Source organism: Thalassophryne amazonica, chromosome 1, assembly GCF_902500255.1.
Source record: "Thalassophryne amazonica chromosome 1, fThaAma1.1, whole genome shotgun sequence".
Classification (NCBI taxonomy): domain Eukaryota; kingdom Metazoa; phylum Chordata; class Actinopteri; order Batrachoidiformes; family Batrachoididae; genus Thalassophryne; species Thalassophryne amazonica.
In genome coordinates, this window is record NC_047103.1 from 2,360,719 (window position 1) to 2,374,449 (window position 13,731).

The 13,731-nt window shown below is 44.6% G+C and overlaps 1 protein-coding gene across 1 annotated transcript in view; it reads left to right on the forward strand.

The window, feature by feature from the left end:
* lama1 (laminin, alpha 1) overlaps positions 1 to 13,731 on the forward strand; it is a 309,926-nt gene that overhangs the window by 50,396 nt on the left and 245,799 nt on the right. The window contains 4 exon segments of the mRNA XM_034180072.1: positions 2,133 to 2,323; positions 2,414 to 2,587; positions 4,384 to 4,473; positions 4,612 to 4,729. Of these exon segments, the coding sequence (XP_034035963.1) occupies positions 2,133 to 2,323; positions 2,414 to 2,587; positions 4,384 to 4,473; positions 4,612 to 4,729 (573 nt within the window).

Below are 13,731 nucleotides of genomic sequence, written 5' to 3' on the forward strand. Positions count from 1 at the left end.
TGTTAAGCAGTCAAGCACGGAAGAGAAACCTGCTGTGACAGCACCGTGTGACCTGACGTACGTGTGCGTCCACACGCTCTGTACACGAGGCCCAGACCACTAAAAACAAGAGCCTTCTGTGCCGCGTGAGGAGACGGCAGCCGAGCACCGAGCCGTGCTGGTTCACAGTGAAGCAGGGTGGCCCCACGACAAAAAGTCTTGTTCCGGGTTTTTGAGCTCAGGGAGCAGATAAGAATGTTGATGGAGCAAGTATGAAGTCACAGAAACATTTAGTGATGAGAACTTCTTGGTGAAAGTGGCCGATCTGAGTGACATATTTGGAAGGCTAAATGAACTAAAGTGAAGATAAACACCTGCCTCAGGTCACAGACGAGATCAGCTCTTTGACTCAAAAGCCTGCAACGTGGGGCAATGAAGCAAATACTGATTCACTGGAGAACCTTCATGAGTTTGTTGACACTGTGACCTCAGTGATTCCACATATCAAGCAGCACATTCCATCATTCTAATCCAGTTAATTTTCTCCACATATCTGATTGGTTAATCATGTAACATGTCAGACTGTATAAGCTCAGGTGTAAGGTCAAAATATTTGACCATTTCACTTTTAACGTATTACTCCATGCCCTGACCGGCTGCGCGCGCTGCTACACAGATGTCAATAATGGCGCTGTTAGCTGAGAGCGAGAAAAAGTCGTGTACTGACAACGATGCCGAACTGGGTGAATTTAAGCTGCCATACACAGAATTACTGTTTCACATTTGATGGATACTCCGCGCCCTGACCGCTGTTGGAGCGACGCTGCCTCACGGTAAGCCTCGCCGACTGAATTACCTACAGAACAATAAACTATGCAAAAGATGAGAATGGGAATAACCCCCTATTCCCTAATTGATGGGATTCTTTAAAACATACTTCCCTGAAAAGAGTTCCCAGTATGGCTGGGTGAGCGATCCTTTCAGTGCACCAGCTCCAACTGGTTTCAGCTCTGCAGAGGAGGACCAGGTCACTGACATGACGTCTGACTCCTCATCACAGACACCGAGTGAACTCTGGCTGAGTGTACAGAGACAGTGTCCTCTCTGAGGCCAGGAGGCTCTGGGCATTCTTCTTCTTCCTTTTGCAACATCATATCTTTGCTTCTGTGCTTCTCTGCTATTACTGCACTAAAGACGAAGTACAGGTCCCGGCTAAACACTGAGCAGGAGCTGAGAGGAGCAGTATCGTGCTTCAAACCCCCCGCTCAGAAAAGCTGCAAAACGGGCTCACTGTAGCCATGAATCCTGACTTCCTCATTTTGATAAAAAATCAGCACAAATTGTTTTTTTTTTTTGTTTTTTTTTTTCATTTTTGTTTTGTCGATTAAACTGTTTTATATACAGTATTGTACTCCTGAGCTAGTGTTAAATTTAAATTTAATATTATTTTTTGATTTTATTTAATTTTATTTTTAGTATCAAATGGCAGTCAGTCAGAAAATGTTTATAGTTTAAATAAGGATTTAAATTTTTTTTTAATTTCAAGCAAAGTGATGCACTTAAAAAATTTTCTGTTACAGATTAAAAACAACATTAATAAAGTTATTCTTTGCTGTAAGTTGATCTGTATTTCAGTGTTATGCAGAGGTGTACTTTTGAAATGAAAACATAATGAAAACATTATCTTCGATAATTATCGGTTATTGGATTATCGGAACTGTGCCCACCACTGATTTTAGCATTGTGTTATTTTTTACTGTATGTGAAAAGAATCAGAGTGATATTTACAGTCTGTTAATGTAATCCAACAAAATGTTGCTTTGCTCTAATATGTCGTTTATTTCGGATTTCTCATCATGTCTGACTGTTGAGACATCAAACACTCATATCTGATGTTTCATGCAATCAGCACCACGGACAGCTCACATCATACCAGCTGCTTTACACTTCTGTTTGATGATTTGAGAAATGATTGTAAAGAGCACGTTTGAGATGAGAAATGACTTCAAACTGACAGATTGAATTCATTCAGTATTTCTTCTGGTGCTTTTGAACTGAGCTGATGACATCAGAACACAAGAACAGATGAGTTTAAAGAACATGGACGAACTAAACCACCTGTAAAGTCAGTACCAACACTTCCTCTGTGACAGGAAACTGGATTTTGGAACGTTCTCTAGATGGCGTGACCTTTGAACCCTGGCAGTATTATGCCATGAGTGATGCAGAGTGTTTGTCTCGCTACAACGTGACGCCGCGACTGGGCCCGCCAACCTACAAGAGTGACACGGAGGTCATCTGCACGTCGTATTACTCCAGATTGATCCCGCTGGAACACGGGGAGGTGAGACAGACTGCTGCCCGTCTGTCTGTGACACCTGTCTGTCTGAGTGGCACTGATCTGTCTGTCTGCCTGCCTGTCTGTCTGTCTCAGATCTACACCTCTCTGATAAATGGGCGCCCCGGTGCAGACGACCTGACCTCTGACCTGCTGAACTTCACAGCAGCACGTTACATCAGACTCCGACTGCAGCAAATCCGAACGCTGCACGGCAGCCTGATGAGCGCGCCCGACCCCAGAGAGAACGACCCCATTGTCACGCGGAGGGTGAGACGGATGCCTGGCTAGCATGATAACACATTTGTTTTCTAGCATGTTGTGCTGCTCGCTGAAATGATCATTCCAGCTTTGCTGTTAGCATGTTACCAGTAACATGTTTGTCAGTGTGATGAACGCTCAACGGCATCCATTAACTGCATTTTAGCTAAATATTGGACTAGAATCGATCTTTACTGTCACCATCATCCTGTCAAACACAGTTTAGCAGCTCTTCCAGTGATGATATAGAAAACAAAATACTGAATAATAGATATGTACAAAATAGGAATAAATAAATAAACTAGAGCATCGCAAACCTCTGCCAACACTAGTTTACAATTCCACAAATTTTGACCTTGAAAAAAACTTTCAAGGTCAAAGTCCTGTTAGAAGTGACTTTTCATAAGCTTAAATATAATACAAAATATAGATCAAAAGGACTTTTCAATCTTAAAATCAAATATCCGCTAAATCCACAATATGGATCAGATTAAGATCAAACTTACTGTGTTTATGGAGAGTGCCAATTTGCACCTCGCTGTCAAAAATTCAATTTATTTTCATTTATATAGCGCCAAATCACAACAAACAGTTGCCCCAAGGCGCTTTATATTGTAAGGCAAGGCCATACAATAATTATGTAAAACCCCAACGGTCAAAACGACCCCCTGTGAGAGTCTGGATTCCACCTCCATGACAGCTGCAGAGTTTAGTTTAAGACGTTTTAATTAAAGTTCTGTGTAATTTTGGGTGTGGTTGCTTTGAGTGACAGCTGTTGAGTTCAGTGACTCCTCCTCTGACTGTAACTCAGAGTCACTTGCTGTTGTGTTTGTCTGTTTGTAGGATTTTATGACAAACATCTGGAATAATCTTGTCTTGTTGCAGTGAAACATCCCAATGGATCATCTAAGATGTCTCTGTTGTAATACTGACGCTGAGTGAAACTCTTGTCTCATTTAGTGTTGAATGCTAACAGTGTTAGCGCTTATAACAGCTCTGGGTCGGTCCAGTTAATGTACGATTACTGAGGAAATATCAGGGCTGATAACTTTTACTGCACACACCAAAGTGAACCGTTATGAGAACCAGTCCATAAAAATATGAATAAATAAACACCTGAACCGCTGTTAGCTGGTGGTTCGGACTCAGGACAGGTGGCGTGTTCAGGTTTTTCTCATCACACATGGAGCCATCCAGGCTCCACCCCTTTATGCATTAATTAGAATATCATGAATCAGTGTGGGCGGGACTCTCAACATGGCAACGCCCAGAAAATGGGGTCGTTTCAGCTGTTCCGGGTCTCTGTAGAAAACCAGTGATGACATCACACAGACCCTGTCCAGGACAGAGACAGTCTATGGTTTTAACGTTAGCATAGCGTCCAGTAGCTGTGTTTTAGCTCAATATAAAATGTTAGTTTTAACATAGCTGAATGTTAAATGTTATTGTAAGACCATTAGTGGCTATTAGATTTGATTAGATTAGATAGAACTTTATTGATCTCCCAGGAAGACTCCCTCAGGGAAATTGAGGTTCCATCAGCACACAGGGTAAGAAGCACACAGAGCATCAAAAGTAAGTAGCTTATAAAATATTAGTTTTAACATGAGCCACTATCTTAGTGTAATGTTACTGTGTCAGCATTTGCATCCATTAGCTGTATTTTAACTAAATATTAAATGCTAACATAGCATTTCAACAGCACGGCTGTGCTAGCATATTTTGATTATTTGTTTTTTGTTGATGTTTTATTTTTTTGTGTTGTATGATTTGATTTGTATGTGTGTGTGTGTGTGCTTTCTCAGTACTATTACTCCATCAAAGACATCTCAGTGGGTGGGATGTGTATCTGCTATGGCCATGCCCAGAGCTGCCCGCGGGATCCTGTTACCAAGGTAATGTACCCAGCGGGTACTTGCTGTCAGCTTGAACCTGCTGGCCGGCCGTCACGTGTGTCGGTTACCAGCTCCGTGTTCTCTGTGGTGATGAAATGTTGCGGCTAAACTTTAAAGTGTGTATTTGTGTTTGTGCAGAAGCTGCAGTGTGTCTGTGAACACAACACGTGTGGAAAAAGCTGTAACACGTGTTGTCCTGGTTACCACCAACAGCCATGGCAACCGGGAACCGTGTCCGAGGGAAACACATGTGAAAGTGAGAAGCTTCCACGGTCCTTCAGAGGCCTTGTGTCTTGGTGGCTTCCCTCACTTGTCTCCTTCTTGTGCTTTCACTCACTAACAAATGCTAATTTACCAATAAGTTCAGCTTCTGACAGACAGAAACTGACTAATTCACTTCAGCTAAACTTGAACTGGGCAAATGACAAATAAAGTAATAAGGAAGTGAGATGATAATCCTGCCTGCAGGGCTCAGGAGACGTGCTAACATGCTTTAACTGGAGTGCTATTACTAGCTGCTAACGAGACAGGCTAGCCTGAGAAGGCTAAAAGTCAAAGTTTAACATGGCTGTCTGTCTGTCAGAGTGTAATATGACTGTCTGTCTGTCTGTCTGTCTGTCTGTCAGAGTATAACGTGGCTGTCTGTCTGTCAGAGTGTAACATGTCTGTCTATCTGTCAGAGTGTAACATGACTGTCTGTCTGTCAGAGTGTAACATGTCTGTCTATCTGTCAGAGTGTAACATGACTGTCTGTCAGAGTTTAACATGACTGTCTGTCTGTCAGAGTGTAACATGAGTCTCTGTCTGGCTGTCAGAGTGGAACATGGCTGTCTGTCAGAGTGTAACGTGGCTGTCTGTCTGTCAGAGTGTAATGTGGCTGTCTGTCTGTCAGAGTGTAATGTGGCTGTCTATCTGTCAGAGTGTAACATGACTGTCTGTCAGAGTTTAACATGACTGTCTGTCTGTCAGAGTGTAACATGTCTGTCTATCTGTCAGAGTGTAACATGACTGTCTGTCAGAGTTTAACATGACTGTCTGTCTGTCAGAGTGTAACATGAGTCTCTGTCTGGCTGTCAGAGTGGAACATGGCTGTCTGTCAGAGTGTAACGTGGCTGTCTGTCTGTCAGAGTGTAATGTGGCTGTCTGTCTGGCTGTCAGAGTGGAACATGGCTGTCTGTCTGTCTGTCAGAGTGTAACGTGGCTGTCTGTCTGTCTGTCAGAGTGTAACATGGCTGGCTGTCTGTCAGAGTGTAACATGGCTGGCTGTCTGTCAGAGTTTAACATGGCTGTCTGTCTATCAGAGTTTAACATGACTGTCTGTCTGTCAGAGTGTAACATGACTGTCTGTCTGTCAGAGTGTAACGTGACTGTCTGTCAGAGTGTAACGTAGCTGTCTGTCAAAGTGTGACATGGCTGTCTGTCTGTCAGAGTTTAACGTGGTTGGCTGTCTGTCTGTCAGAGTGTAACATGACTGTCTGTCTGTCTGTCAGAGTTTAACGTGGTTGGCTGTCTGTCTGTCAGAGTGTAACATGACTGTCTGTCTGTCTGTCAGAGTATAACATGACTGTCTGTCTGTCAGAGTGTAACATGTCTGTCTATCTGTCAGAGTGTAACATGACTGTCTGTCTGTCAGAGTTTAACATGACTGTCTGTCTGTCAGAGTGTAACATGAGTCTCTGTCTGGCTGTCAGAGTGGAACATGGCTGTCTGTCAGAGTGTAACGTGGCTGTCTGTCTGTCAGAGTGTAACGTGGCTGTCTGTCTGTCAGAGTGTAATGTGGCTGTGTGTCAGAGTGTAACGTGGCTGTCTGTCTGTCAGAGTTTAACATGACTGTCTGTCTGTCAGAGTGTAACATGAGTCTCTGTCTGGCTGTCAGAGTGGAACATGGCTGTCTGTCAGAGTGTAACGTGGCTGTCTGTCTGTCAGAGTGTAACATGGCTGTGTGTCAGAGTGTAACGTGGCTGTCTGTCTGTCAGAGTTTAACATGACTGTATGTCTGTCAGAGTTTAACATGACTGTATGTCTGTCAGAGTTTAACATGGCTGTCTGTCAGAGTGTAACATGACTGTCTGTCTGTCAGAGTGTAACGTAGCTGTCTGTCTGTCAAAGTGTGACATGGCTGTCTGTCTGTCAGAGTTTAACGTGGTGGGCTGTCTGTCTGTCAGAGTTTAACATGACTGTCTGTCAGAGTGTAACGTAGCTGTCTGTCTGTCAAAGTGTGACATAGCTGTATGTCTGTCAGAGTTTAACGTGGTTGGCTGTCTGTCTGTCAGAGTTTAACATGACTGTCTGTCTATCAGAGTGTAACATGACTGTCTGTCTGTCTGTCAGAGTATAACATGGCTGTCTGTCTATCAGAGTGTAACATGACTGTCTGTCTGTCTGTCAGAGTATAACATGGCTGTCTGTCTGTCAGAGTGTAACATGACTGTCTGTCTGTCAGAGTGTAACGTAGCTGTCTGTCTGTCAAAGTGTGACATGGCTGTCTGTCTGTCTGTCAGAGTGTAACGTGGCTGTCTGTCTGTCTGTCAGAGTGTAATGTAGCTGTCTGTCTGTCAAAGTGTAACATGGCTGGCTGTCTGTCAGAGTTTAACGTGGTTGGCTGTCTGTCTGTCAGAGTGTAACGTGGCTGTCTGTCTGTCAGAGTTTAACATGGCTGTCTGTCAGAGTTTAACATGACTGTTTGTCTGTCAGAGTGTAACATGGCTGTCTGTCTGTCAGAGTGTAACGTGGCTGTCTGTCTGTCAGAGTTTAACATGGCTGTCTGTCAGAGTTTAACATGACTGTTTGTCTGTCAGAGTGTAACATGTCTGTCTATCTGTCAGAGTGTAACATGTCTGTCTATCTGTCAGAGTGTAACATGGCTGGCTGTCTGTCAGAGTTTAACGTGGTTGGCTGTCTGTCTGTCAGAGTGTAACATGACTGTCTGTCTGTCAGAGTGTAACGTGACTGTCTGTCTGTCAGAGTGTAACGTAGCTGTCTGTCTGTCAAAGTGTGACATGGCTGTCTGTCTGTCAGAGTTTAACGTGGTTGGCTGTCTGTCTGTCAGAGTGTAACGTGGCTGTCTGTCTGTCAGAGTTTAACATGGCTGTCTGTCAGAGTTTAACATGACTGTTTGTCTGTCAGAGTGTAACATGTCTGTCTATCTGTCAGAGTGTAACATGACTGTCTGTCTGTCAGAGTTTAACATGACTGTCTGTCTGTCAGAGTGTAACATGAGTCTGTCTGGCTGTCAGAGTGGAACATGGCTGTCTGTCAGAGTGTAACGTGGCTGTCTGTCTGTCAGAGTGTAATGTGGCTGTCTGTCTGGCTGTCAGAGTGGAACATGGCTGTCTGTCAGAGTGTAACGTGGCTGTCTGGCTGTCAGAGTGGAACATGGCTGTCTGTCAGAGTGTAACGTGGCTGTCTGTCTGTCAGAGTTTAACATGACTGTATGTCTGTCAGAGTGTAACGTAGCTGTCTGTCTGTCAAAGTGTGACATGGCTGTCTGTCTGTCTGTCAGAGTGTAACGTGGCTGTCTGTCTGTCTGTCAGAGTGTAATGTAGCTGTCTGTCTGTCAGAGTTTAACATGACTGTCTGTCTATCAGAGTGTAACATGACTGTCTGTCTGTCTGTCAGAGTATAACATGGCTGTCTGTCTGTCAGAGTGTAACATGACTGTCTGTCTGTCAGAGTGTAACGTAGCTGTCTGTCTGTCAAAGTGTGACATGGCTGTCTGTCTGTCTGTCAGAGTGTAATGTAGCTGTCTGTCTGTCAAAGTGTAACATGGCTGGCTGTCTGTCAGAGTTTAACGTGGTTGGCTGTCTGTCTGTCAGAGTGTAACGTGGCTGTCTGTCTGTCAGAGTTTAACATGGCTGTCTGTCAGAGTTTAACATGACTGTTTGTCTGTCAGAGTGTAACATGGCTGTCTGTCTGTCAGAGTTTAACGTGGTTGGCTGTCTGTCTGTCAGAGTGTAACGTGGCTGTCTGTCTGTCAGAGTTTAACATGGCTGTCTGTCAGAGTTTAACATGACTGTTTGTCTGTCAGAGTGTAACATGTCTGTCTATCTGTCAGAGTGTAACATGGCTGGCTGTCTGTCAGAGTTTAACGTGGTTGGCTGTCTGTCTGTCAGAGTGTAACATGACTGTCTGTCTGTCAGAGTGTAACGTGACTGTCTGTCTGTCAGAGTGTAATGTAGCTGTCTGTCTGTCAAAGTGTGACATGGCTGTCTGTCTGTCAGAGTTTAACGTGGTTGGCTGTCTGTCTGTCAGAGTGTAACGTGGCTGTCTGTCTGTCAGAGTTTAACATGGCTGTCTGTCAGAGTGTAACATGGCTGTCTGTCTGTCAGAGTGTAACATGTCTGTCTATCTGTCAGAGTGTAACATGGCTGGCTGTCTGTCAGAGTTTAACGTGGTTGGCTGTCTGTCTGTCAGAGTGTAACATGACTGTCTGTCTGTCAGAGTGTAACATGACTGTCTGTCTGTCAGAGTGTAACGTAGCTGTCTGTCTGTCAAAGTGTGACATGGCTGTCTGTCTGTCAGAGTTTAACGTGGTTGGCTGTCTGTCTGTCAGAGTGTAACGTGGCTGTCTGTCTGTCAGAGTTTAACATGGCTGTCTGTCAGAGTTTAACATGACTGTTTGTCTGTCAGAGTGTAACATGTCTGTCTATCTGTCAGAGTGTAACATGACTGTCTGTCTGTCAGAGTTTAACATGACTGTCTGTCTGTCAGAGTGTAACATGACATCTCTGTCTGGCTGTCAGAGTGGAACATGGCTGTCTGTCAGAGTGTAACGTGGCTGTCTGTCTGTCAGAGTGTAATGTGGCTGTCTGTCTGGCTGTCAGAGTGGAACATGGCTGTCTGTCAGAGTGTAACATGGCTGTGTGTCAGAGTGTAACGTGGCTGTCTGTCTGTCAGAGTTTAACATGACTGTATGTCTGTCAGAGTTTAACATGACTGTATGTCTGTCAGAGTTTAACATGGCTGTCTGTCAGAGTGTAACATGACTGTCTGTCTGTCAGAGTGTAACGTAGCTGTCTGTCTGTCAAAGTGTGACATGGCTGTCTGTCTGTCAGAGTTTAACGTGGTGGGCTGTCTGTCTGTCAGAGTTTAACATGACTGTCTGTCTGTCAGAGTGTAACGTAGCTGTCTGTCTGTCAAAGTGTGACATAGCTGTATGTCTGTCAGAGTTTAACATGGTTGGCTGTCTGTCTGTCAGAGTTTAACATGACTGTCTGTCTATCAGAGTGTAACATGACTGTCTGTCTGTCTGTCAGAGTATAACATGGCTGTCTGTCTGTCAGAGTGTAACATGACTGTCTGTCTGTCAGAGTGTAACGTAGCTGTCTGTCTGTCAAAGTGTGACATGGCTGTCTGTCTGTCTGTCAGAGTGTAACGTGGCTGTCTGTCTGTCTGTCAGAGTGTAATGTAGCTGTCTGTCTGTCAAAGTGTAACATGGCTGTCTGTCTGTCAGAGTTTAACGTGGTTGGCTGTCTGTCTGTCAGAGTGTAACATGACTGTCTATCTGTCTGTCAGAGTTTAACATGGCTGTCTGTCTGTCAGAGTTTAACATGGCTGTCTGTCTATCAGAGTTTAACATGACTGTCTGTCTGTCAGAGTGTAACGTGACTGTCTGTCTGTCAGAGTGTAACGTAGCTGTCTGTCTGTCAAAGTGTGACATGGCTGTCTGTCTGTCAGAGTTTAACGTGGTTGGCTGTCTGTCTGTCAGAGTGTAACATGACTGTCTGTCTGTCAGAGTGTAACATGACTATCTGTCAGAGTTTAACATGACTGTCTGTCTGTCAGAGTGTAACATGACTGTCTGTTTGTCTGTCAGAGTGTAACATGACTGTCTGTCTGTCAGAGTTTAACATGACTGTCTGTCTGTCTGTCTGTCAAAGTGTAACATAGCTGTGTGTCTGTCAGAGTGTAACATGACTGTCTGTCTGTCTGTCTGTCTGTCTGTCAAAGTGTAACATGGCTGTGTGTCTGTCAGAGTGTAACATGGCTGTCTGTCAGAGTGTAATGTGGCTGTCTGTCTGTCAGAGTGTAACATGACTGGCTGTCTGTCAGAGTGTAACGTTGCTGTCTGTCTGTCAGAGTGTAACATGACTGTCTGTCAGAGTGTAACATGACTGTCTGTCTGTCAGAGTGTAACGTAGCTGTCTGTCTGTCAAGTGTGACATGGCTGTCTGTCTGTCAGAGTTTAACGTGGTTGGCTGTCTGTCTGTCAGAGTGTAATATGACTGTCTGTCTGTCAGAATTTAACACGACTGTCTGTCTATCAGAGTGTAACATGACTGTCTGTCTGTCTGTCAGAGTATAACGTGGCTGTCTGTCTGTCAGAGTGTAACATGACTGTCTGTCTGTCAGAGTGTAACGTAGCTGTCTGTCTGTCAAAGTGTGACATGTCTGTCTGTCTGTCAGAGTTTAACGTGATTGGCTGTCTGTCTGTCAGAGTGTAACATGACTGTCTGTCTGTCAGAGTTTAACATGACTGTCTGTCTGTCAGAGTGTAACATGGCTGTCTGTCAGAGTGTAACGTGGCTGTCTGTCAGAGTGTAACATGGCTGTCTGTCTGTCAGAGTTTAACATGACTGTATGTCTGTCAGAGTTTAACATGGCTGTCTGTCAGAGTGTAACATGTCTGTCTATCTGTCTATCAGAGTATAACATGGCTGGCTGTCTGTCAGAGTGTAACATGACTGTCTGTCTGTCAGAGTGTAACGTAGCTGTCTGTCTGTCAAAGTGTGACATGGCTGTCTGTCTGTCAGAGTTTAACGTGGTGGGCTGTCTGTCTGAGTTTAACATGACTGTCTGTCTGTCAGAGTGTAACGTAGCTGTCTGTCTGTCAAAGTGTGACATGGCTGTCTGTCTGTCAGAGTTTAACGTGGTTGGCTGTCTGTCTGTCAGAGTGTAACATGACTGTCTGTCTGTCAGAGTGTAACATGACTATCTGTCAGAGTTTAACATGACTGTCTGTCTGTCAGAGTGTAACATGACTGTCTGTTTGTCTGTCAGAGTGTAACATGACTGTCTGTCTGTCAGAGTTTAACATGACTGTCTGTCTGTCTGTCTGTCAAAGTGTAACATAGCTGTGTGTCTGTCAGAGTGTAACATGACTGTCTGTCTGTCTGTCTGTCTGTCTGTCAAAGTGTAACATGGCTGTGTGTCTGTCAGAGTGTAACATGGCTGTCTGTCAGAGTGTAATGTGGCTGTCTGTCTGTCAGAGTGTAACATGACTGGCTGTCTGTCAGAGTGTAACGTTGCTGTCTGTCTGTCAGAGTGTAACATGACTGTCTGTCAGAGTGTAACATGACTGTCTGTCTGTCAGAGTGTAACGTAGCTGTCTGTCTGTCAAAGTGTGACATGGCTGTCTGTCTGTCAGAGTTTAACGTGGTTGGCTGTCTGTCTGTCAGAGTGTAATATGACTGTCTGTCTGTCAGAATTTAACACGACTGTCTGTCTATCAGAGTGTAACATGACTGTCTGTCTGTCTGTCAGAGTATAACGTGGCTGTCTGTCTGTCAGAGTGTAACATGACTGTCTGTCTGTCAGAGTGTAACGTAGCTGTCTGTCTGTCAAAGTGTGACATGTCTGTCTGTCTGTCAGAGTTTAACGTGATTGGCTGTCTGTCTGTCAGAGTGTAACATGACTGTCTGTCTGTCAGAGTTTAACATGACTGTCTGTCTGTCAGAGTGTAACATGGCTGTCTGTCAGAGTGTAACGTGGCTGTCTGTCAGAGTGTAACATGGCTGTCTGTCTGTCAGAGTTTAACATGACTGTATGTCTGTCAGAGTTTAACATGGCTGTCTGTCAGAGTGTAACATGTCTGTCTATCTGTCTATCAGAGTATAACATGGCTGGCTGTCTGTCAGAGTGTAACATGACTGTCTGTCTGTCAGAGTGTAACGTAGCTGTCTGTCTGTCAAAGTGTGACATGGCTGTCTGTCTGTCAGAGTTTAACGTGGTGGGCTGTCTGTCTGAGTTTAACATGACTGTCTGTCTGTCAGAGTGTAACGTAGCTGTCTGTCTGTCAGAGTGTGACATAGCTGTCTGTCTGTCAGAGTTTAACGTGGTTGGCTGTCTGTCTGTCAGAGTTTAACATGACTGTCTGTCTATCAGAGTGTAACATGACTGTCTGTCTGTCTGTCAGAGTATAACGTGGCTGTCTGTCTGTCAGAGTGTAACATGACTGTCTGTCTGTCAGAGTGTAACGTAGCTGTCTGTCTGTCAAAGTGTGACACGGCTGTCTGTCTGTCTGTCAGAGTGTAACATGACTGTCTGTCTATCAGAGTGTAACATGACTGTCTGTCTGTCTGTCAGAGTATAACGTGGCTGTCTGTCTGTCAGAGTGTAACATGACTGTCTGTCTGTCAGAGTGTAACGTAGCTGTCTGTCTGTCAAAGTGTAACATGGCTGGCTGTCTGTCAGTTTAATGTGGTTGGCTGTCTGTCTGTCAGAGTGTAACATGACTGTCTATCTGTCTGTCAGAGTTTAACGTGGTTGGCTGTCTGTCTGTCAGAGTGTAACATGTCTGTCTGTCTGTCTGTCAGAGTTTAACGTGGTTGGCTGTCTGTCTGTCAGAGTGTAACATGTCTGTCTGTCTGTCTGTCAGAGTTTAACATGGCTGTCTGTCTATCAGAGTTTAACATGGCTGTCTGTCTGTCAGAGTGTAACATGACTGTCTGTCTGTCTGTCAGAGTATAACGTGGCTGTCTGTCTGTCAGAGTGTAACGTGACTGTCTGTCTGTCAGAGTGTAACGTAGCTGTCTGTCAAAGTGTGACATGTCTGTCTGTCTGTCAGAGTGTAACGTGGTTGGCTGTCTGTCTGTCAGAGTGTACAATGACTGTCTGTCTGTCAGAGTTTAACATGACTGTCTGTCTGTCAGAGTGTAACATGGCTGTCTGTCAGAGTGTAACGTGGCTGTATGTCTGTCAGAGTGTAACATGGCTGTATGTCTGTCAGAGTGTAACATGGCTGTCTGTCAGAGTATAACGTGGCTGTCTGTCTGTCAGAGTGTAACATGACTGTCTGTCTGTCAGAGTGTAACGTAGCTGTCTGTCTGTCAAAGTGTGACACGGCTGTCTGTCTGTCTGTCAGAGTGTAACGTAGCTGTCTGTCTGTCAAAGTGTGACACGGCTGTATGTCTGTCTGTCAGAGTGTAATGTAGCTGTCTGTCTGTCAAAGTGTAACATGGCTGGCTGTCTGTCAGTTTAATGTGGTTGGCTGTCTGTCTGTCAGAGTGTAACATGACTGTCTATCTGTCTGTCAGAGTT